The following is a 20,135-nucleotide window of genomic DNA, read 5'->3' on the forward strand; positions in this document are numbered from 1 at the left end:
CCGACGTCGCCTCCGTCCCTGACCTGTTTGTTCCCAGGGCCCAGCCCGCGGACTCCTTGGACCTTTCTGCTGTGCTTAAGGCCCCTAGCCGGCCCGCTACCCTTCCCTGCACAGGTTCCCAAAATGCCGCCGCCTCACGGCCGGGGTCCACACCAGCCTCCAAGGCTAGTCCGGGGGCGGCGAGCCGGGCCTCTGCAGTGGGCTCCAGATTCCCCTGCTCACCGTGCGCTCGCCCTTCGCCCGGCTGCGGGGGGCGTGCGGGCCGCTTCACGCTGCCGGGTGCGCCTTCTCCGCTAGCTCTTCGGAAAACGGCCTGGCGCCTTGACCTGGAAGCCCTCCCTCCCAAGTGCCCCTCCAGGCGCTGCGGGCCCGGCCTGGGAGGGGCACCGCATCTGTATGCGCCCGGCAGCGCCGAGGGGGCGGGCAGCAGGCACCGCCCCCGTCCCCCGCTGCGCGGCCCGGGCTGGCCGGGGAGGGTCGGAGGCTGGGCTCTCCCGCGCGGCGCGGAGGCGCCTCGCTCCTCCGCAGGCGGAGCCTCCTTCCCCCGCCCCCTCCGTCTCGCTCCCTTGTTCTAGCCGGGGCTGCTCAGACCTGCAGCGGAGCCGCGGCGCCCGCTCTGATCGGCTCGGGGCTGCGCCCCCGGGACCCGGCGACGGGGGCGGGCGGGGGCGCTCCCCACCGGGCTGGGCCCCTTGGCACTGCCAGGTAAGGGCGCCTGCCCTGGAGCCCGCGGTTGGGAATCCTCGGAGGGGCAGCAGGGGGCCCGCAGCCTGCGGGTGTCTTCAGAGCGGTGAGCGGTGCGCTCCGCGGCTGGGAGCCCACTGCCGGCTCCCTTCTCCCGCGCTCTACCGCTTTCCCTTCTTCCCTCGCACCTCTCTCCCTCTTTTTCCCCATCTTCCTCTCCCTCGATTTCTCTTCATCCTGCCTTCTCTCTGCCTGTTTGTCTTTTCTGCCCCTTCCCTGGCTCCCCAGCCCTTCTCTCTCCCTCTTGCCCTGTCTTGCTCCATCTCCTCTTCTTCTTTGCCTTTTTCTTCCTCCACCTTTCTCTCCTCTCCTGTCTTTTCTTTTTCCCGCTTTCCTTTCCTTCCCCGTTCCTTCCCTCTTCTCTCCTCTTCCCTTCCCTTCCCTTCCCGCTATCCTGTTTCCCAGTCCTCTATCGCCTTCCTTCTCTTCGTCCCGCCTCCCTCTCTGGCCCCGGCTTCCCTCTTCCCTCGGGAAGGAAAGGACTGTCAGGTGTATGTCTGCTGTAGGGGAGGAGGGGCGCAGCCACAGCCACCTGAGGGGTCCCCCTTGGAGGAGAGGGAGGAGACAGTGGTGGGAAGGGTCCTCTAGCTTCCTTCCCACAGCCCCTCCTGGCTGCCCCTTCTCCCAGAATGAAGTTCCGCACCGGGGCGGCCTGGTCTGACCCCGGCAGCTAAATCTGCCCCTTCCTGCTCATCACACGTACTGAAAGCCCCTCTGTCCCCTCTTCTGCTCATTCTCAAGCCTGGTACCCGTGACTCCTCTCTGCCTTTCAGGCACCCAGGCTACATCCTTTGATCTCTTTCCTCCTGTCTCTTGCTGCCATTCTGTCTCTGTCTCTGACAGTCCCTGAGTCTTGGTCTCACCCTTAATCACGCTGTGTCTCTAGCCTCTGGGTCTGCCTCTGCTCCCCCTCCCCAGTCTTCGGCCTCTACCATCCCTCTTCTTTCAGCTCTGGCCCCCCACCCTGCCTCGGGAACCCAGTTCCCCTTCAAGGACTTCAGCTAGCTGTGTGCCGGGGGCAGGTTCTGAAGAGGCGAGGCGGAGTTCCTGTGGAGGATGGACTTTCACAGGCTCTCAACCCTGTCTGAGGCTGCCCTCCTTGTCATTTCAGCCTGCCCTAGGCGCCCTGAGACCACACTTCCATGAATCCCAATCCCTGGATTTTAAGCCTTTTCCCTGGTAGCCCCCATCTCCTCCAGCTCCAAGCTGCATGCCCACCCTGGGAGCACAGGGGCCAGTTTGGGGTTCCAAGCCCTCCCAGCATCCCCTCTCCTATTTTCTTACCAAGCTTCTCTACTCAGAGTTGCGTGGCCGGAGAGTTATCAGCTTGGAGGGCTGGAGGTGAATACAGGCAGAGCCTGGGTGGAGGGAAAGATCAGACTGTCTGCTCTCTGTCTTAGTCTGGGTTCTGGGCAGTGGGGCGTCTGGTTCCTTGGAGGTGTGATCTTCCACATCTAACTTTGGGGAGGGGAGGTTTAAGGGTTTCCTTAACCGTAAACAGCTACCCATCCTGCAGGTGTGGATCCATGGGGCAGCCCCAAAGCTTCTGCCCCTCTGCCCCAGCCAGCTCATGCCTCAGCACCCGGGAGCAGTGAACAGAGTCCTGGCTGAGCCCAAACATGTGGGGCCTGGTGAGGCTTCTGCTGGCCTGGCTGGGTGGCTGGAGCTGCATGGGGCGCCTGGCAGCCCCAGCCCGGGCTTGGGCAGGATCCCGGGGGGCCCCAGGACCAGCACTGCTTCGGACCCGAAGGAGCTGGGTGTGGAACCAGTTCTTTGTCATTGAGGAATATGCCGGACCAGAGCCTGTCCTTATTGGCAAGGTAAGGATCAACCCCTCCCATGTCTACCCTGACCCTCAAGGCCCTGCCCTGCAACTTCATCACTTCTGCAATGACCTTGGTCCCTCAGGACACCCAACACTCCACCCAATCCTAGATTTAGACTCTAACTTTCTGTCCCTATGCTTGGAACCAGCTGCCATGTTTCCCCGATCCCTACAGCTGCACTCAGATGTGGACAGGGGTGAGGGCCGCACCAAGTACCTGCTGACCGGAGAGGGGGCAGGCACTGTATTTGTGATTGACGAGGCCACAGGCAATATCCATGTCACCAAGAGCCTGGACCGGGAGGAGAAGGCACAGTACGTTCTACTGGCCCAAGCTGTGGACCGAGCCTCCAACCGACCCCTGGAGCCCCCATCGGAGTTCATTATCAAGGTGCAAGACATCAACGACAATCCTCCCATCTTTCCCCTTGGGCCCTACCACGCCACAGTGCCCGAGATGTCCAATGTCGGTGAGTACCCCAGGTCTGGACATCCCGGATCCCATCTCCTAGAGTGCCGTCACTTCTCCTTCCCCCACTGCTTTTTGCCCCAGAACCCACCTCCTGCAAGCCAGCCCTGCTCAGGTCTGTGTCCCACCCATCTACCCTTCTTCCCCACTTGGCTCTGCCCCAGCTGAGCGGGGTGCCGGGGTCCCCCACAGGGACATCAGTGATCCAGGTGACTGCTCACGATGCCGATGACCCCAGCTACGGGAACAGCGCCAAGCTGGTGTACACTGTGCTGGATGGACTGCCTTTCTTCTCTGTGGACCCCCAGACTGGTGAGGATAGAGCTTGGGGGGGCGGGTAGGGCGGCCGTGGGGACAGGCACCCCCTGACTCATCATCTCTCCCCCTAGGAGTGGTGCGGACCGCCATCCCCAACATGGACCGCGAGACACAGGAGGAGTTTTTGGTGGTGATTCAGGCCAAGGACATGGGCGGCCACATGGGGGGGCTGTCGGGCAGCACTACGGTGACGGTCACCCTCAGCGATGTCAACGACAACCCCCCCAAGTTCCCTCAGAGTAAGGGACAAGTGCCCCGCCTGAGCCGCCCTTTGACCACCCCCAGCCCTACAGCCTCGGGAGAAGCCTCCCCCAGCCAGGCCTTGGAGAAGGACGTGCTGGGGGAGGAAGGAGGGCCGGGGACCTCTCTCAGAACGTCTCCCTCCATCCACCCCAAGGCCTGTACCAGTTCTCCGTGGTGGAGACCGCTGGGCCGGGCACCCTGGTGGGCCGGCTGCGGGCCCAGGACCCAGACCTGGGGGACAACGCCCTCATGGCATACAGCATCCTGGATGGGGAGGGGTCCGAGGCCTTCAGCATCAGCACAGACTCCCGGGGTCGAGATGGCCTCCTCACTGTCCGCAAGGTTAGCCTCCCATCTGCTAGCGCTGCAGACCCACTCACACCTGCCTCCTGCCCCACGGGACACGCTTCTAACAGGGCTAGAACAGGCTCGGTCGGGATCCCTGTGTTGGAGCTTAGAGATTACGGTCATCTCCTCATCTTTCAGATGAGGGCCTAAGGCCCAGAACGGGGGAGTGACTGGCTCAGGACTTTGCACAGAGCAAGTCTGTGATGGAACTGGGGGCAGACCTAGAGTTCTGACCGAGTAACCGGCACCCCACCCCACCCCGACCACCGAGGCCACTGCCCCTCTGGTGCCCACCTCCCGGGTTGCCCCCCGGCCTCAGTCACTCCGTCTCCCTCACCACAGCCCCTAGACTTCGAGACCCGTCGCTCCTACTCCTTCCGTGTGGAGGCAACCAACACGCTCATCGACCCAGCCTACCTGCGACGAGGGCCCTTCAAGGACGTGGCCTCAGTGCGCGTGGCTGTGCAGGACGCCCCAGAACCACCTGCCTTCACCCAGGCTGCCTACCGCCTGGCAGTCCCCGAGAACAAGTCTCCCGGGACCCTGGTGGGCCGGGTGTCAGCTGCTGACCTGGACTCCGGGGCCAGCCCAATCAGGTGAGCTGGGGTGCAGGCGGGCTCAGGGCCAGGGCTCAGCAGCAGGCTATTCCCGCCCGAGGATGTGCCCTCTTTACTGCAAATCACGCTCACCTCCTGACAGAAGTCTCCCTCGCTGCAGGCCTGGGGCCAGGGCAGGGCTGGAGGACCTTGCTAACCCCTCCCACACTCTCCACCCATCCCTCTGGGTGGATGATAGTAGCGCCTCCCAGTGGCAGTTCGAGCGGACGGAATCTCATCTGATGAGTGCGATGGATCAATTGATGGCCATGGCTATGGATCACTCGCTCAGCGCTTCACATTTTACCCACTTGACAACATTTCCTTCTCCCAACAACCTGTGAGAGTCGGATAGTAGATAAGGGTAGTAACCGTATCAGCTCCAGTTGCTTTAGAGCTGCGGTCCCCGACCTTCTTGGCAGCAGGGACTGGTTTTGTGCAAGATAATTTTTCCACGGACGGAGGGGGCTGGGGGGGCGTTGGGAACGGTTCAGGCGGTAATGCGAGCGACCGGGGGCGGCAGATGAAGCTTCGCTCGCTTGCCTTCTGCTCTCCTGCTGTGCGGCTCAGTTCCTAACAGGCCACGGACCAGTACTGGTCTGCAGCCCGGGGTTTAGGGACCCCTGCTTTAGAGGCCTGGCCCTGAGAGGTTGAGTAATTTGCCCAAGGTCACACAGTCAGTAAGTAGCAGTGCTGGGATTCAAATCCGGACTTGTCGGCCCCAAGAAGACCCACTCTTTCCGCCGCCCCAGCCAGCACCCCTGTCATAGCACTGAGGTTTTTTGTAGTTGAGGAAACAGGTTAAAAGATTTGCCCAAGGTCACACAGCTGGCCTGAGACAGAGCAGGGCTAGAACTTGGGTCCCTGGTCCCCAGAACAGAGCCCCAGAAGTCAGAAAGACAGGCAGTGTTTACCCGACGTCACCTCTCTCTCCCTGCATGCCCATGAAACCCAGTCCCCGGCATGTTAGGACAGGTGTTTAATGTTGATGACTCCCCGGGGATATCTGTCTTTTGAGGGGACCCGAACGTGAACTATGGCTCTGGGTGCGCGTCTCTGGCCAGCTCAGGCCCTCTGCCCAGCTGAGCCACGAGGCCCAGCAAGGTGAACAGAAGGAGGGAGGGGTAGCTGCGAGCTCTGGCCCTGCCGCAGATCAGCCCCCAGCCCCGCTCCATCTCCCCAGATACTCCATCCTCCCCCATTCGGACCCGGAGCACTGCTTCTCCATCGAGCCTGAAGACGGTACCATCCGCACGGCGGTGCCCCTGGACCGCGAGGCTCGTGTCTGGCATAACCTCACTGTGCTGGCCACAGAAGTCGGTGAGGAGTCCTGGGACCCTGGGAGACCCGGGAGGAGGCAGCAGCCTCCCAGCAGAGGGGCCATCCCTGGGGACGTATGGGGGTGGGGGAGGGCAGCTAATGCCATCACACTCTCACCCAGCGTACAGCCGCTGGGTCCCCAGCCTGCATCATCACCACCAGGCAGGCCTTCTGGTCTCCTGGCTGGGCTGGGCACAGTGGGTCTGCCTGAGCATTTCTCCTCACCTTCAGTTGGCTCCCATACCTGACTTTCCCCAACCCGGAAATAAACCTAACCTTGAATAGCTTCCTGCACCCTGGGAGACCCTGCCTGACCCACTCTCTGCTTCAGGCTGAAGGGGCATCAGGGAGGGGCTGGACCCCTCCTCTGGGAGCTGACCGGGGCCAGGGTGGGGAGGTGGTGCCAGGAGCCCCTCTCTGGGAAGCCCTGCCGGGAGCCCTCAAGGGTAGGGAGAGGGACCAGCTCTATGCACTGCCCATGTCAGTCACCTGTCACCAGTAGTGTGGTTCAGCCTTAGACCTCCCTCCCTTCTGTGAACCTCTCCTCACCACGCCTGCTCATGCCTCAGGGTCTCCTACGTTTGCCGTCTGTGTCCTGTTTAGGGGAGCTGTCACTGTGTGCATACGTACTTGTACATGTCAGTGAAGAGCTACGTGTGGTGTACACGTTGGTTTGTACTTACATGTGTATGATTCCATATGTGTGGAAAATACATATACATACATACACATATGTTTGTGAGTATACGTCTGTAGCTGCATATATGTGTACGTAGTTGAGTGTATACAATTTATTTATATTATTTGTGCATATGTGTAATTGGATGTGTATAGTGATAGATACAAGTAGCTGTTCGTATATGTTGTTTTGTGCGTGTGAGTGTTTGTGGACAGATAGTAATGATTTACTATTTATTGTGTATCGGACACTGTTCTAAGTATCAAATATGGATTAATTCATTTAATCATCACCACAACTTTATGAAGAAGGTATGATTTTTGTCCCCCATTTTGAAGGGAGGAAACTCAGGCAAAGAGAAGTTAAGTAACTTCCCAAGGTCACACAGACATTAAGTTGTGGGCCCTCAGTCCCAGTCAGGCTGCAGAATCTCAGCTGTTATCTCCTCTGCCCTACTGCCTCTCATATGTGTCGAATTGTATATAGATAGGTTTATGTGTATGACCATGCAGCTGTGTGGCAGTGCACGCGTGTCTGTCCGTGTGAACATCCCTGTGTGTATTTGTGGTATATGTAGTGTGTTTGTGGCTGCCTGTATACGTAGCCCTGCGTGTGTGTGTATGTGTATCCCCCTCAGTGTCTCTCATCTCCTGCCAAATCCTGCTCCCCACCCCTAGAAGTCCCAGTATTGACCAGCAGGCCCTGGGCCTTAACTGCAATGAAGGAATGGACCCCAGCCCCGTCCCATCTCAGGGTATCCCAGACCCTTTAGCCAGGCAGTCTGCTCCTGTGCCCAGGCTGTCAGCTCAGCACCTTCCCAAGAGCCAGCCAGCTCTCCCTCAACTCGGGGAAAAGACTAAAGGAACTGAGAGGTTTAGCCTAGAGGAGGTGAACACTGGAGCAGGCAGGGATGTACAATTTCTATTTTCTCTTGGATGCCACTGGCAGTGAGGAGCAAGTCAGGGTAATGGTGGGAGCCACTCAATGACGAGGGGGCCTGTGTCTGGCTATGGTACCCAGGCTGGCCTGGCTCTGCCCCTGAGTATCACGTAGCTCCTCCCTCCCCAAGGTCAACTCTAAGTGATACTCATTGCTACACCACAGCCTCCCGGACCTCTGATGGTGTGTGTGTGTGTGTGTGTGTGTGTGTGTGTGTGTGTGTGTGTGTGTGTCCATCCACCGGTTTTGTGCATGAAAATGAATTCTCTGCATCCTGGGGGTCGTGATACTACATTCACTGTACATGTCGAACATTCACTTCATGTATGTTGCATTTGTTTTAAAACACTGAGTGTACATCAAATGGATGGTATGAATGTGTTTGTATCTTTCATGGCTACTGTCTGTGTGCATCGGGTATGCATCCTCTGTCTACCTTTCCTTTATGGCACGTGTACCCTGCTTGTGGGTTATTGTATATGCATGTTATGGGTGCTACACTCCTGTTGAGTGTATATGGTATATGTATTGCACATATCTTGGGTACCACATGGCTGTTGTATGCACTTGTTCCATTCATTTCACAACATTGTTTGCTACTTGCATATTGCATGCATTATCATCATGTGTCCCACATGCATGCTATGTGCTACGTGTGGCATCCATGCCCACACACCCCATGTGTTGTGTGTAACTGTGATGTGTGTGCTTGCATGGGGTGTATGTGTTTGTGTTCTGGCTTCAGACAGCTCCGCACAGGCCTCCCGGGTGCAAGTGGCCATCCAGACCCTGGATGAGAATGACAATGCTCCCCAGCTGACTGAGCCCTACGACACCTTTGTGTGTGAATCTGCAGCCCCCGGGCAGGTGAGCCGCTGAGGCAGAGGGGTTGGGAACTCAAGACCTCTCCAGCTTCCCACTCCATACAAGGCTTCTTTTCTTCCTCCCAGCTGATTCAGGTCATCAGGGCCCTGGACAGAGATGAAGTCGGCAACAATAGCCGTATTTCCCTTCAAGGTCCTCTGGACCCTGATGCCAACTTCACTGTACGGGACAACCGAGGTGGGTAGCCTCCTACAACCGTGCCCATGCCTGCTTCCCTCCTCTCCTCTACCACCCTCGGCCCTGCCCACCTACCTGGGCCCTCCACCCAAAAGAAGGTGGATGTGGTTTGGGGAGTTCCCTGGTGGCCTAGTGGTTAGGATTCTGGGCTTTCACTGCCGTGGCCTGGGTTCAATCCCTGGTTGGGGAACTGAGGTCCTGCAAGCTGTGCGCGCAGTGGGGAAAAAAAAAAAAAAAAAGACGGGGTGGATGTGGTTTTGCTCTTTGCAAACCTTCCCCACAGAAAGCTGTCTCCGTGGGCTGCACCGACCTTACTAGGAAGGTGTCCCAGGAGGTGACCCAACACCTTCCTCTCCCACAGATGGCTCTGCCAGCCTGCTGCTGCCCTCTCGCCCCGCTCCGCCCCGCCAGGCGCCCTACCTGGTCCCCATAGAACTGTGGGACTGGGGGCAGCCGGCACTGAGCAGCACTGCCACAGTAACTGTCAGCGTGTGCCGCTGCCGGCCTGATGGCTCCGTGGCCTCCTGCCGGCCCGAGGCTCAGCTCTCACCTGCTGGGCTCAGCACCGGGGCCCTGCTTGCCATCATCACCTGTGTGGGCACCTTGCTTGGTGAGTCAGGCCACAGTGGGACATAAATGTGGGGTCCGGGCTTCCCTGGTGGCGCAGTGGTTGAGAATCCGCCTGCGGATGCAGGGGACACGGGTTCGTGCCCCGCTCCGGGAAGATCCCACATGCCGTGGAGTGGATGGGCCCATGAACCATGGCCGCTGAGCCTGCGCGTTCGGAGCCTGTGCTCCACAACGGGAGAGGCCACAACAGTGAGAGGCCCGCGTACCGCAAAAAAAAAAAAAAAAAAAAAAAAAAATGTGGGGTCCAGGCCTGCAGGGTGTGTGGAGAGGAACGAGGACACTGGACATAGGGAAATCCATCCTAGGTCCTGAAGGAACCCTCATGCCTGGATTTTCCCACTGCCTCATGCATCCGAGACAAAAGCTCTGGCCTCATATCCCTGGCCTGTCAATCTAATGACAGTCATGAGCCATAAAAATTGTTCATTGAGCCCTGACTCTGGGCCCCGTGTGGCGTTGGGCACAGCACTTGGTATTTCATCCTTTCAACAACACTGAGGTGTAAATATGTTTTCCCTCTTTTCCACACAAGCAATCTAAGGGCGAAAGAGGTTCAGAGAAGTTAAGCAACTTTCCATGGTCACACAGCGAGTAAAGGGTTGAAGTCAGTATTCAAACGAGCTTTGCCAGATGTCAAACCCAGGGCTTGCCACCCCTAGGCCGTTCTGACTGGAACCAGGCTGCCCCATGCCTGGCCCTGCTGGCTCAGCGGCCTGTGTGCGCCTCTCCCCCAGCCCTGGTGGTGCTCTTCGTGGCCCTGCGACGCCAGAAGCAGGAAGCCCTGATGGTGCTGGAGGAGGAGGACGTGCGTGAGAACATCATCACCTACGACGACGAGGGCGGCGGCGAGGAGGACACGGAGGCCTTCGACATCAGCGCCCTGCAAAACCCCGACGGGGCCGCGCCTGGCCCGCCCGTGCGCCGAGATGTGCTGCCCTGGGCCAGGGCGCCGCGCCAGCCCCGGCCCCCCGGCCCCGCCGACGTGGCGCAGCTGCTGGCGCTGCGGCTGCGCGGGGCGGACGACGACCCCAGCGTCCCACCCTACGACTCAGTGCAGGTGTATGGCTACGAGGGCCGGGGCTCCTCCTGCGGCTCCCTCAGCTCCCTGGGCTCCGGCAGCGAGATCGGCGGTGCCCCGGGCCCCGCTGAGCCGCTGGACGACTGGGGGCCGCTTTTCCGCACCCTAGCCGAGCTCTATGGGGCCAAGGAGCCCCCGGCCCCCTGAGAGCCGGCCTGGCCCTGCCCGCCGCAGCACGGCGGCCGCACAGGCCCTCTGAGTGAGCCTCCGGGGTCCAGGCAGGCGGCAGCAGCCCAGGGGTCCCCAGGCCTCCCCGATCCCCGTGTCCCTCCTCCCCACTTCCCTAGGGCAACCTCCTCCTTACCTCCCTCGTCCTGAGTCGTCTGTTCGTCTCTCTCCAGGGATCTCTGTCTCTGTCTCTGACACTTGACCTGTCTGGGTCTGCGTTGTGCGGCTCAGACTCTGAATCTCTCCGTTCTCTCACTGTGATTCCACTTTCTTGTGGCTCTGTTTTGGTCTCCCCCGTTCTAAATCTGTCTGTCACTCACGGCTCTGTCTGTCTCCCGTGCCCGCACACATGCTCTCTGTCTGTCTCCTGCCCACATCTGCCCGCATTCTCTGTGGGTCCCTGTGACTGGCTTTTTGGTTTCTTCCGTTGTCCATCCCAGAAACAAGAGAAACTTCCAGCCACTGCTGCCCACCCTCCTGCAGAGGATGTTCTGCCCCAGGTCAGTGTCCCTAGACTATGTGGAAAACAGGGGTAGCCCAAAGCCCTCCCTCACGCCCCACCTCTCACTCGGGCTCTCCTGTCGTTGCAGACCTGCCCGCATGGTTCCATCCATCACTCATGGCCTCATCCTGGCTCCACTGGCCTCCAGCAGAGAGAGGGAGCCAGCCCACCTCCGGGGGCAAGAGCTCCAGCCCCCAGCGTGGCCGCCTCCCTGGAGCTCTGCCCAGCAGTCAGCCGGCCCTGGGCATCCTAGCTCTGGGCATTGTCTTGTGTGCTTCCCAGGCCCCAGGGGGAGGGATGGGAAGGAAAGAGGGAGGCAGCTGGGGAAGGAGAAGAAGGAGGAAGGGGAGGGGCCTCCATCTCTAATTTCATAATAAACAAACACTTTATTTTGTAAAGGTGCAGTCCTGCTTTCCTTTCTGCACTCAGGTGTCTGTAAGAGTTTCACTCTGCCAAAGGGCTGGAGGAGAGGCCTAAGCCCACCCCCTCGGCTCCTTCTCCTTTCTCCTTTGGGGGATAGTTGCTTCAAGTCCCTTTAATAGAGGAGGCTTTGGGTTGACACCATTCAGGGAAGAAGGAGATAATGACATGTACCTCTACCCCCATGACCTCTGGGCTCTCTGTTGGTCTCAAACTGTCCAAGGAAATTAAGATGTGGAGATTGGCCAGAGGGGAAAGTGGGAAGGAGAAAGTGGAGAAAGGGGGAGCTATAAAAGACTAAGAAGAGAGGAAGAGGAGTTCTAGACTAGGAGTAAGTATGGGTGGGGAACAGCAGAGGGGGGGCAAGCCAGTGCCTCCTGGGGCCTGTGGTCCCAGTTGGAGAAAGGGTGAGCCAGGGCAAGGTGGCACAGTCACAGTGGATCTGGGGCCTGCTGCCCCACCTTTTATTCTTCCCAGTCTCTGGTCTTACTCTTTGTGGGCACAAAGAGGAGGGAGAGGGACCAGAGAGGCGGGCTGTTAGAAGGGCTGAATCAAAGTCATCTCGGGGGGGCTTCCCTGGTGGCACAGTGGTTGAGAGTCCACCTGCCGATGCAGGGGACACGGGTTCGTGCCCCGGTCCGGGAAGATCCCACATGCCGCTGCGGCTGGGCCCGTGAACCATGGCCGCTGAGCCTGCGCGTCCGGAGCCTGTGCTCCGCAACGGGACAGGCCACAAAGGTGAGAGGCCCGCGAACCGCAAAAAAAAAAAAAAAAAAAAAAAGTCAACTGTTAGCACCCACGCCTCGTAACTCCAGGCAGGGCTCCTGGGGACTCAAGTAGATGGGTCAGGATAGGTCCTTGTGACCTTCCCCTCCAAGTGCGGAGTGCTGATAATCAGGGACAGCTGCTCTAATGGGAAGATGCCTTCTTGTACCTTCTACACCGTTTGGTTAGGGCAACCAGGCAGTGGGAGGACAAGGACCCTGCTCTGATGCTGGCATTGTCATTGACTCTGCTGAAGGCTGGAACCGGGCCCCTGCCTGCCTGAAGGCCTGTGTGAGAGCAGACTGTCTGCCCCTGAGGGAGACAATTAGGAGGCAGCACTCCAAGCAGGGTGCCAGAAGAACAAGTCTTCCTGTTCAGAGCTAGATCCACCCCTTTGGTCTCCCCTGATGTCCGCATCAAGCCTTCAGGAGTAAGTGGAGAGAAGGAGGAATTGACTCCTGGGCCGCCCCTGCATGGAAGTGGGATGCAGGCCTTTGCCTGCTCTCCCGGCCCTCCTTAACACCCTCCTGGGGTCCTCCCCAACTCATTAAGCTTCAAGGAAAACAACAATGTAGGGAAACAGGCTTTTCAGCTAGCCCCTCAGGCTTATCTCTGGTCTTAAATACCTCACCATTGGAAACACAGAATCTGTCAAAGGGAGTGAAGTAGGGCAGAACCATGGAAGGAAAAGAGGAGAGAGAGAAGTGGAGAGGTGATGGGAGGAGATGCAAGAAGAGTGGGGCTCCCCCCCTGTTATGCCCTCCCTATCTGGGTTTAATCCTCCTTCCCTGATTAATGGGAAGAGGAGGGGCACAGAGTGTTCCAGGGGGTGAGCCGCATGTGGTTCCCAGGGAGCCTTGGGCTGGGCTCAAGTGGCAACCCCAAGCTAGCCCACCCCTCCCTCCCTGCCTTTTCTCACCCCTGGGGCTTCAGGACAGGGGTGGGAAGATGCAGAAGTATTGAACAAGTGGGGTGAGCCCTGCCCCACCCCACTCTGGAATTCTTTTCCCCAAAAGAAGTGATAAGGCCCGTCTTTCTCCCTGATAACTTCCAGCCTGTTTTCTGTCTCTGCACATAGGAACTGCACGTGCATCGCCTATCCTGGATCACTCACATACAACAGGTCACAGACCCACCCTCACCTCTGCATGTGGAGGTGCCCCCTTTTATGTCTGAGTCAATCAAACACTTGAACCCTGGACAAAAGCTGCCCTTCCTCCTGTGTTCCTCCAGGACCAAGCTGGCCTAGGGGTCCCTGACCTCTAGTGATCATTCCCAGTGTCCTGCACCTCCTCCGCTGAGGCTGAGGAGTGGGTGAGGAATGAAGAATTTCTATGGAGGCCACCAGCCAGATGCCCAGATCCTGGCTCGAAGCCTAGTCCTCCTGTACTGGGCGCCTTTCTGCAGCCCCCCTCCCCCTGACCATTTCCCCGCCTCTCCCCTACTTCTTTCCCTCCTGGGACTCCCTCAGCTTTCTTCCCTCCTCTCCCATTATCCCCTGAAAGCCAGAGCCTGCTGGGGCTCCTCTGTCTGGCCAGCTCCTGCCTGGAGGAATTCTTAGCCTGAGGTGCAGGCTTGGGGCTCACGACTGGGTTGGAGGCTGGGAGGAGGGGTGTCCAGGAGGGAGGAAAGGTACTGTTCATCTTGGGACTGGAAGCTGTAGGAGTGGGATAGAGAAAGAAGGTTCAGGAACCTTCAGGTGCCACCTCCTAGGCTGACCGTGCTTTCCTCCCTCACTTGGCCTGGGGAGGGAAGGGCAGGGGAGCATCTCTCCTGGAGCTGTCAGCCTGCATCGCCAAGTCAGAGCTTACAAGGGACCAGCAAGGGGACGGGGTGGGGGGGCGGGGGGGAGGATGTGCTAACCCAGCAGTTCCCACTAGCACAGCCACTTCTCTCTTTTCTTCATGCCCAGAGGGAGCTACTGGAAAGCGAGGCTGGAGAGAAGGCAAAGGGATAGGGGGAGGAGGAGAAGTCGGGCAACGGCCATGACATGCCTGGAAGCCAGAGTGCAAGAGAGGGGGGAGGTGCCTGGGGTAATGGCTTGGGCCCTGACAAGCGGGGGGGGGGGGGGGGGGGGGCGGGGGGGGGTAGAGAGGGCTCAGGGGGGGCTGCTTCCTGGGCTCAGCCCTCCAGGCCCTCAGGCTCCTCTGGGTTCCTCCTTCCCTGGCCACCAGGCAGGGGCACGGCCCAGCTGCTCTCTTCCCATCACTCCCCAGACACCTGGCAGGAAGAGCCCCTGGGAGAGAAACTGAGCTGAAGAAGCACAGCCCTGGAGCGGAAGGCCTGGATCCCAGCATCATCTCTGCACTGACTGTGTGACCTCGGGCAACTCACAGAACCCTGTGAACCTGTTTCCTCTTCTGTCAAGTGAGGATCACTTTTACCTCAAAGAGTTATCATGAAAACTGCGTTCAGTAAAGGAGTTTGCATCATAGTTATTAGGGTCAAGTCGGGGAGGGGGGCAGAGAAGAAAAGCAGATGTGGGAAGCCCATCACCACCCCCAGATTGTGCATGCTGCACTGTCCCTGTCCCTTCCAGCCTGGGCCCTCTGGGCTACTATCCCCACCTCTTTCTCCTCCTGCCATCTCCACTCCCCAAGGTGAGAAAGTGGCAAAGACTCTGAAGCTGAGCTAAAGACTAAAACACGAGAGGAAGAGAGACTGGGGATAGGAGGGGAAAAAGCAGAAAGGAGGATGGCAAGAAAAGAGGGTCTAGCACCTAGCACAGCATCTGGCGTGCAGCCGGTGCGCAATAAGTACTTGCTGAAAGAGGACTCGGTGCTGAGAAGGAGGCTGGATCAATCTATTGGGTGCCAACAGGAACATGTCGGAGAGAGCCGTCAATGGCTCCAGGAGGAGAAAGGGATGGAGACTTGGAACAAATGAAGCCGGCAACCCACAAGAGCAGGAGCCAGACGCCGTGAGTCAGCCCCCCGTGCGGCCCCATCTTCCACCCACTCCTGGGCTGGACCCCCCAGGTACTGCTGCTCACAGCGTCTCTGCGGGCATCCTCGAGTCCCCCGGGGCTGGCGCCACAGACGGTTCTCCGCCTTCACCGGCTCTGTCCGGGGTGGCCTCCTCCTCCCGTTCCTGCTCTGACCCTGGCCCTGGGAGCTGCCGCAGTTCCGAGTACAGCACCCAGGCATCGCTGCGGGACACATATTCCCAGCCACTCTTCCGCACGTGGAAGAGGTCCACGGAGCCCCCTGAGTATGCATCACGGTGGGTGGCATGGGCCACAGCACGGCGGGCCAGGGCATAGGCTTCCTGGGTGCTCATGTCATAGTGGTAGCCGCCATCTAGCACACCATAGGCATAGGGAGATCCAGAGCCCACAGAGAAGATGTCCCCCTGCAGGCAGGTGCCGTCGCTGTAGACGTAGAAGAGGGCAGGGCCGGAACGGTCCCAGCCGCACAGGGCAGTGGCCACGCACAGATCCAGCCCCCGATAGCGCGACATCATGACGGATAAGAGTCTGGCGGCGCCGGCCACACTGGGTAGCTGACCCTCCCGCAGTGCCCGCAGCCGCAGCTCCCGCCGTAGCACCCGGTACCATGTGACGCAGTCAGCCGAGGTGCCAGAGGTGGTGCCCAGGAGGTGCTGATGCACAGGGATGACCTTGCGTGAGGCTGGACAGGCCACGTAGCCGCCACAGGAGGACCGCGTGTCAGCCGCAGCGATGACTCCATGGCGGAAGCGGAAAGCCAGGGTGGTGGTACCATGGGCCAGCCTGGGGCCATGGATCTGCAGGAAGGTTTGAGGGTCCCAGCCCTGGGGCGCAGCCCAGCCACCAGCCTGAGGCAGGTGAGGTGAGGCTTCTTGGGTGTCGGGGGCCTGCCACTTGCACACATCCTGCAGAGCCATCCCTGGGGGCCAGCGAAGGTTGGAAGGAGAAAGGCAGGGTTTTGTGAGCTGGGTCAGGCGGAGGAAGAGAGAGGGCAAGGAGGAGCTGGGCTGCAGCCAGAACCAGCTGGGAAGGCGTGTGATCTGTGGCTTCCCTTCTCCCCAACCCCAAGCCAGGCTTTGGGAGTGGCTGACAGAGCAACGCCCTCTCCCTCAGAGGACTGCTGAGGGGAGACAGAACGAGGCCAGCAGAGTCTCCAGCGCTGGGGAGACGCTGCCCATGACACACCCAAGCGTCATCCAAGGAGTCTCCTGTCTGTCATCCTCCAAGCACCTGGAGTTGGGTGGTGGCTGGGTAAGTGAAAAGAAAAAGGGGCACCATGGAAGGAGCAGAGCTGGGTTCCTCTGGGTTTTCCTGTGGGGGGCACTGGGTGCGCAAAGATAAATAAGGCCCTGCCCTTGCCCTGAAAGGGCTCCCGGCCTAGGGAAAGGTGGAGACAAGTCAGTGCAATGGCACAGCCAGAAGAGATTGCCATGGGCGTTCCCCGGTTGGCCTAGTGGTTGGGATGCCGGGCTTTCACTGCTGTGGCCCGGGTTCGATCCCTGGTTGCGGAGCTGGGATCCCACAAGCTGTGCGGTTTGGCCAACAAAACGGAATAGGGCTTCCCTGGTGGCGCAGTGGTTGAGAGTCCGCCTGCCGATGCAGGGCACACGGGTTCGTGCCCCGGTCCGGGAAGATCCCACATGACGCGGAGCGGCTGGGCCCGTGAGCCGTGGCCGCTGAGCCTGCGCATCCGGAGCCTGTGCTCCGCGATGGGAGAGGCCACAGCAGGCAGAGGCTCGCGTACCGCAAAAAAAAAAAAAAAAAAAAAAAACGGAATAGATTGCCATGGATCCACCGTGGCGGGAGTCTCTAATGCTGGGTTCTCTCTTCCGGGGTGTGGGGTCGGGGAGCTATGACACTGAGTTCACAGGTTCACCTCATGGTCAAGGTGAGGAAAGAGAAATGGCCTGGGGTAAGGACAAAAGAGACAAGAGCAAGAGAGCCTGGTATGGGGCGCTCAGCTAACTTCAGAAAGGCAGAGTACTGAGGGGCCAGGTGAAGGGGAGCTAGAACCTGGAGATCTTTTTCTCCTCCGCTTTGGGGGTGAACATGAACTTCCAGCTGCATACAAACATGGCACTTCTGACAGTTCTCTGGCAGTATAGCTTCTCTGACTGGTGTTAAAGTTCTGAGGATGTAACTGAAAGGATCTATTGGTCCCCCTGCTGCCCAATAGTTCTCAATGGCAAGAGACTGGTTTGTGGTTCCAAGGCAGGAGAAACAATGGACTTTGATGCCGTAATGCTGAGTCTAAGTCTTAGACCAACCAAGGGTGGACCCTGACAGCTGGCCCTTCAGAAACATAAAGTACTTGGGGCAGAGTGACAAGCTACAGCTTCCTCCATATGGAGTATGTTTTACTAAACATTACAGCTCAGAGAGGTGCTATGGGAAGGGGTTTATTCAAAGAAACAGACATACATGCAAAGGAAAGAGCCCGGACCCTCCAGACATCATGATGCTGAGGCTGTGGCATCATAGTTTCCCGGAGTCTCAGTACTAAGGGCAAGTGTAACGTGTCAGGGGAAGACTGGAGAAACCAGGAAGTCACACAAAGGTCCAACTAGTCCTTCTTTCTTCCTTGGTGTAGGACCACATGGGAATCTTACCAAAGAGATAAGAACGTCTCCTCTTTCTAACAACTAAGTCTTAGACTATATATGGCTGGATTGCCACGTCTCTTAAGTCAGGCCATTATTAAGTCAGATCTGCCCAGGTGAGTGGCCCAGTAACTGGCCACCCACCAGTCTCCCCCTCTAACCTTATCCTCCACACTGACATGATTTCCTAAGGTATCACTCAAATCCCATGTCTCCTCTAGTAAGAAACGTTGAAGGGTTACAAGATCAAGTCCACCCCAGGCTGCCATTTAAGGCCCACTGTGGTCCAATCCTAATCCATCCACCACAACCTCTTTTCACACGATTCCTAACACATCTCCCACCTCCCCTTCATCTTTTTGAATCCTATCTTTCCAAGTCTGGCTTAAGTACCACCTATTCTGAAAATCTTTCCCAGATCTGCGCTGAGAGAGGAGGGGCTGTGAGTTTGAGAAGAAAGGGGATCTAAGTGATATTTAAGGAAATGATCCAGACCTCCTTGGCAAAGCCTTCCTGGAACCCCAACCTCACCCCAATCTATACCAAACTCTCTCACCTCTGAACTACAGCACTTATCATTGTTTTCTTCCCCCAACCCCTGCTTTATTGAGATACAATGGACATATAACATTGCGTAAGTTTAAGGTGTACAATATGATGATTTGATACCTCTGTGTGTGTGTCTGTGTATTGCAAATGTTTACACCATAAGGTAAGTTAAATACTTCATCTTACTTGATTACCATTTTTGTTGTTGTTATGATAAGAACATTTAAGATCTACTCTCTTGGCAACTTTCAAGTATACAAGAGTATTGTTAACTATAGTTGCCGTGCTGTATGTTAGATTCCCAGAACTTATTCCTCATATGACTGGAAGTTTGTACACTTTTGACCAACATCTCATTTTCTCCAACCCTGAGCCTCTGGCAACCACCAATCTACTATCTGTTTCTAAAAGTTCGGCTTTGTTAGATTCTACATATAAGTAAGATCATACAGTATTTGTTCTTCTCCATCTGCCTTCTTGCACTTAGCAAAATGCCTTCAAGTTTCATCCAAGTTGTCACAGATGGCAGGACTTCCTTCCTTTTTATGGCTGAATAATGTTCTACTACATATATAACACTTTATGCATTCATGCATTGATGATGGATATTGTTTCCATGTCTTGGCAATTGTGAATAATGCTGCAATGAACATTGGGGTGCAGCTATCTCTACGAGATAGTGATTTCATTTCCTTTGGATAAACACCCAGACATGGGATTACTAGGTCATATGGTAGTTCTATTTTTAATTTTTTTTGAGGAACCTCCATACTATTCTCCATAGTGACTGCACCAATTTATATTCCCACCAACAGCAGCACTGATCATTTGTACCTCTCCTCTTTGAGGTCTCCCTGAGTGGGACCTTGGAGCAGAGAACTAATGTAAGGTAAATTGGGAACAGATTATGGAAGGCCTTGAATGCATGCTGAGGAACTGAACCTTACAGACCATTTTTAAGCAGGCAAATGATAAGATCAAGATGATGTTTCAGGAAAATCAATCTGGTGCTGTGCAGAATAAATTAGAGACATAGTTTGTACCCAGAAAAATCAGGAGAATGTTTCAGTTATTCGGGAGTGAGGAGATAAGAATCCAAAGGTGGTATCAGTTGCAATGAAAAAGAATGTGAGAAGCACTGTAGAGGGAAAATGAACAGGACTTGGCAACCTAGTGGACATGGAGTAAAGGAAGGGGAATTGTCAAGATGAGCCAGGGCTTCAAGCCTCTGTGACTGGAACAACATTATTGTCATGCTTTCATGTGTTCATTTTGCAAACGTGTATTAAGCACACAGTGGGCACAGAGGTAAATAGTAGAGAAATGCCTGTCTTTACAGTTGTTGGGTTTTTTTGGCCATGCCATGCAGCTTGTGGGATCTTAGTTCCCTGACCAAAGATTGAACCTGGGCCCCTGGCGCTGAAAGTGTGGAGTCCTAACCACTGGACCGCCAGGGAATTCCCGAGAAATGCCAGTCTTTAAAAGCTCACAATACAGTGGGAGATAAATGTGTATTTATAACCAGGTAAAATGTGAAAGTGCCTTAAGAGAGGCAGACAGCATTAGTGGCAGAGTGAAAGAACCACTGAGAGAAGTCAGGAGGATTAGTTGCATTGCAGGAGTGACTGCAAAATAATACATGCTCAGTAAACAGAGGCACTCTGCATTTTCCACACCATCCAAGTGTGAGACCCACAGAAAGATCTTCTGCTTCATTACATTCTGATGTTTGGGTTTGGAAAGAGTTGCCAAATTTCAGCATTAAAAATACAACACTCTCATGGGGCTTCCCTGGTGGCGTAGTGGTTGAGGGTCCGCCTGCCAGTGCAGGGGATACGGGTTCATGCCCCCCGTCCGGGAGGATCCCACATGCCGCGGAGTGGCTGGGCCCGTAAGCCATGGCCGCTGAGCCTGCGCGTCCGGAGCCTGTGCT

General features: G+C 57.0%; 2 protein-coding genes across 2 annotated transcripts; one reads left to right on the top strand and one right to left on the bottom strand.

The window, feature by feature from the left end:
- The first annotated feature begins 512 nt into the window (after positions 1-512).
- On the top strand, positions 513-11,048 carry CDH24 (cadherin 24). The gene is made up of 13 exons (XM_059058713.2): positions 513-705; positions 2,261-2,564; positions 2,745-3,039; positions 3,231-3,350; positions 3,428-3,595; positions 3,754-3,941; positions 4,290-4,543; positions 5,727-5,863; positions 8,227-8,348; positions 8,432-8,543; positions 8,905-9,153; positions 9,908-10,919; positions 11,010-11,048. The coding sequence occupies exons 2-12, from the start codon at positions 2,364-2,366 to the stop codon at positions 10,396-10,398; spliced, it is 2,337 nt and encodes a 778-aa protein (XP_058914696.1). The 5' UTR covers positions 513-705; positions 2,261-2,363; the 3' UTR covers positions 10,399-10,919; positions 11,010-11,048.
- A 4,046-nt stretch (positions 11,049-15,094) lies between these two features.
- On the bottom strand, positions 15,095-15,970 carry PSMB11 (proteasome subunit beta 11). Its single transcript, XM_059058766.2, has one exon. The coding sequence runs from the start codon at positions 15,968-15,970 to the stop codon at positions 15,095-15,097; it is 876 nt and encodes a 291-aa protein (XP_058914749.1).
- Positions 15,971-20,135: the final 4,165 nt, after the last annotated feature.

Source organism: Kogia breviceps, chromosome 3 (genome assembly GCF_026419965.1).
Source record: "Kogia breviceps isolate mKogBre1 chromosome 3, mKogBre1 haplotype 1, whole genome shotgun sequence".
NCBI classification, from domain to species: domain Eukaryota; kingdom Metazoa; phylum Chordata; class Mammalia; order Artiodactyla; family Physeteridae; genus Kogia; species Kogia breviceps.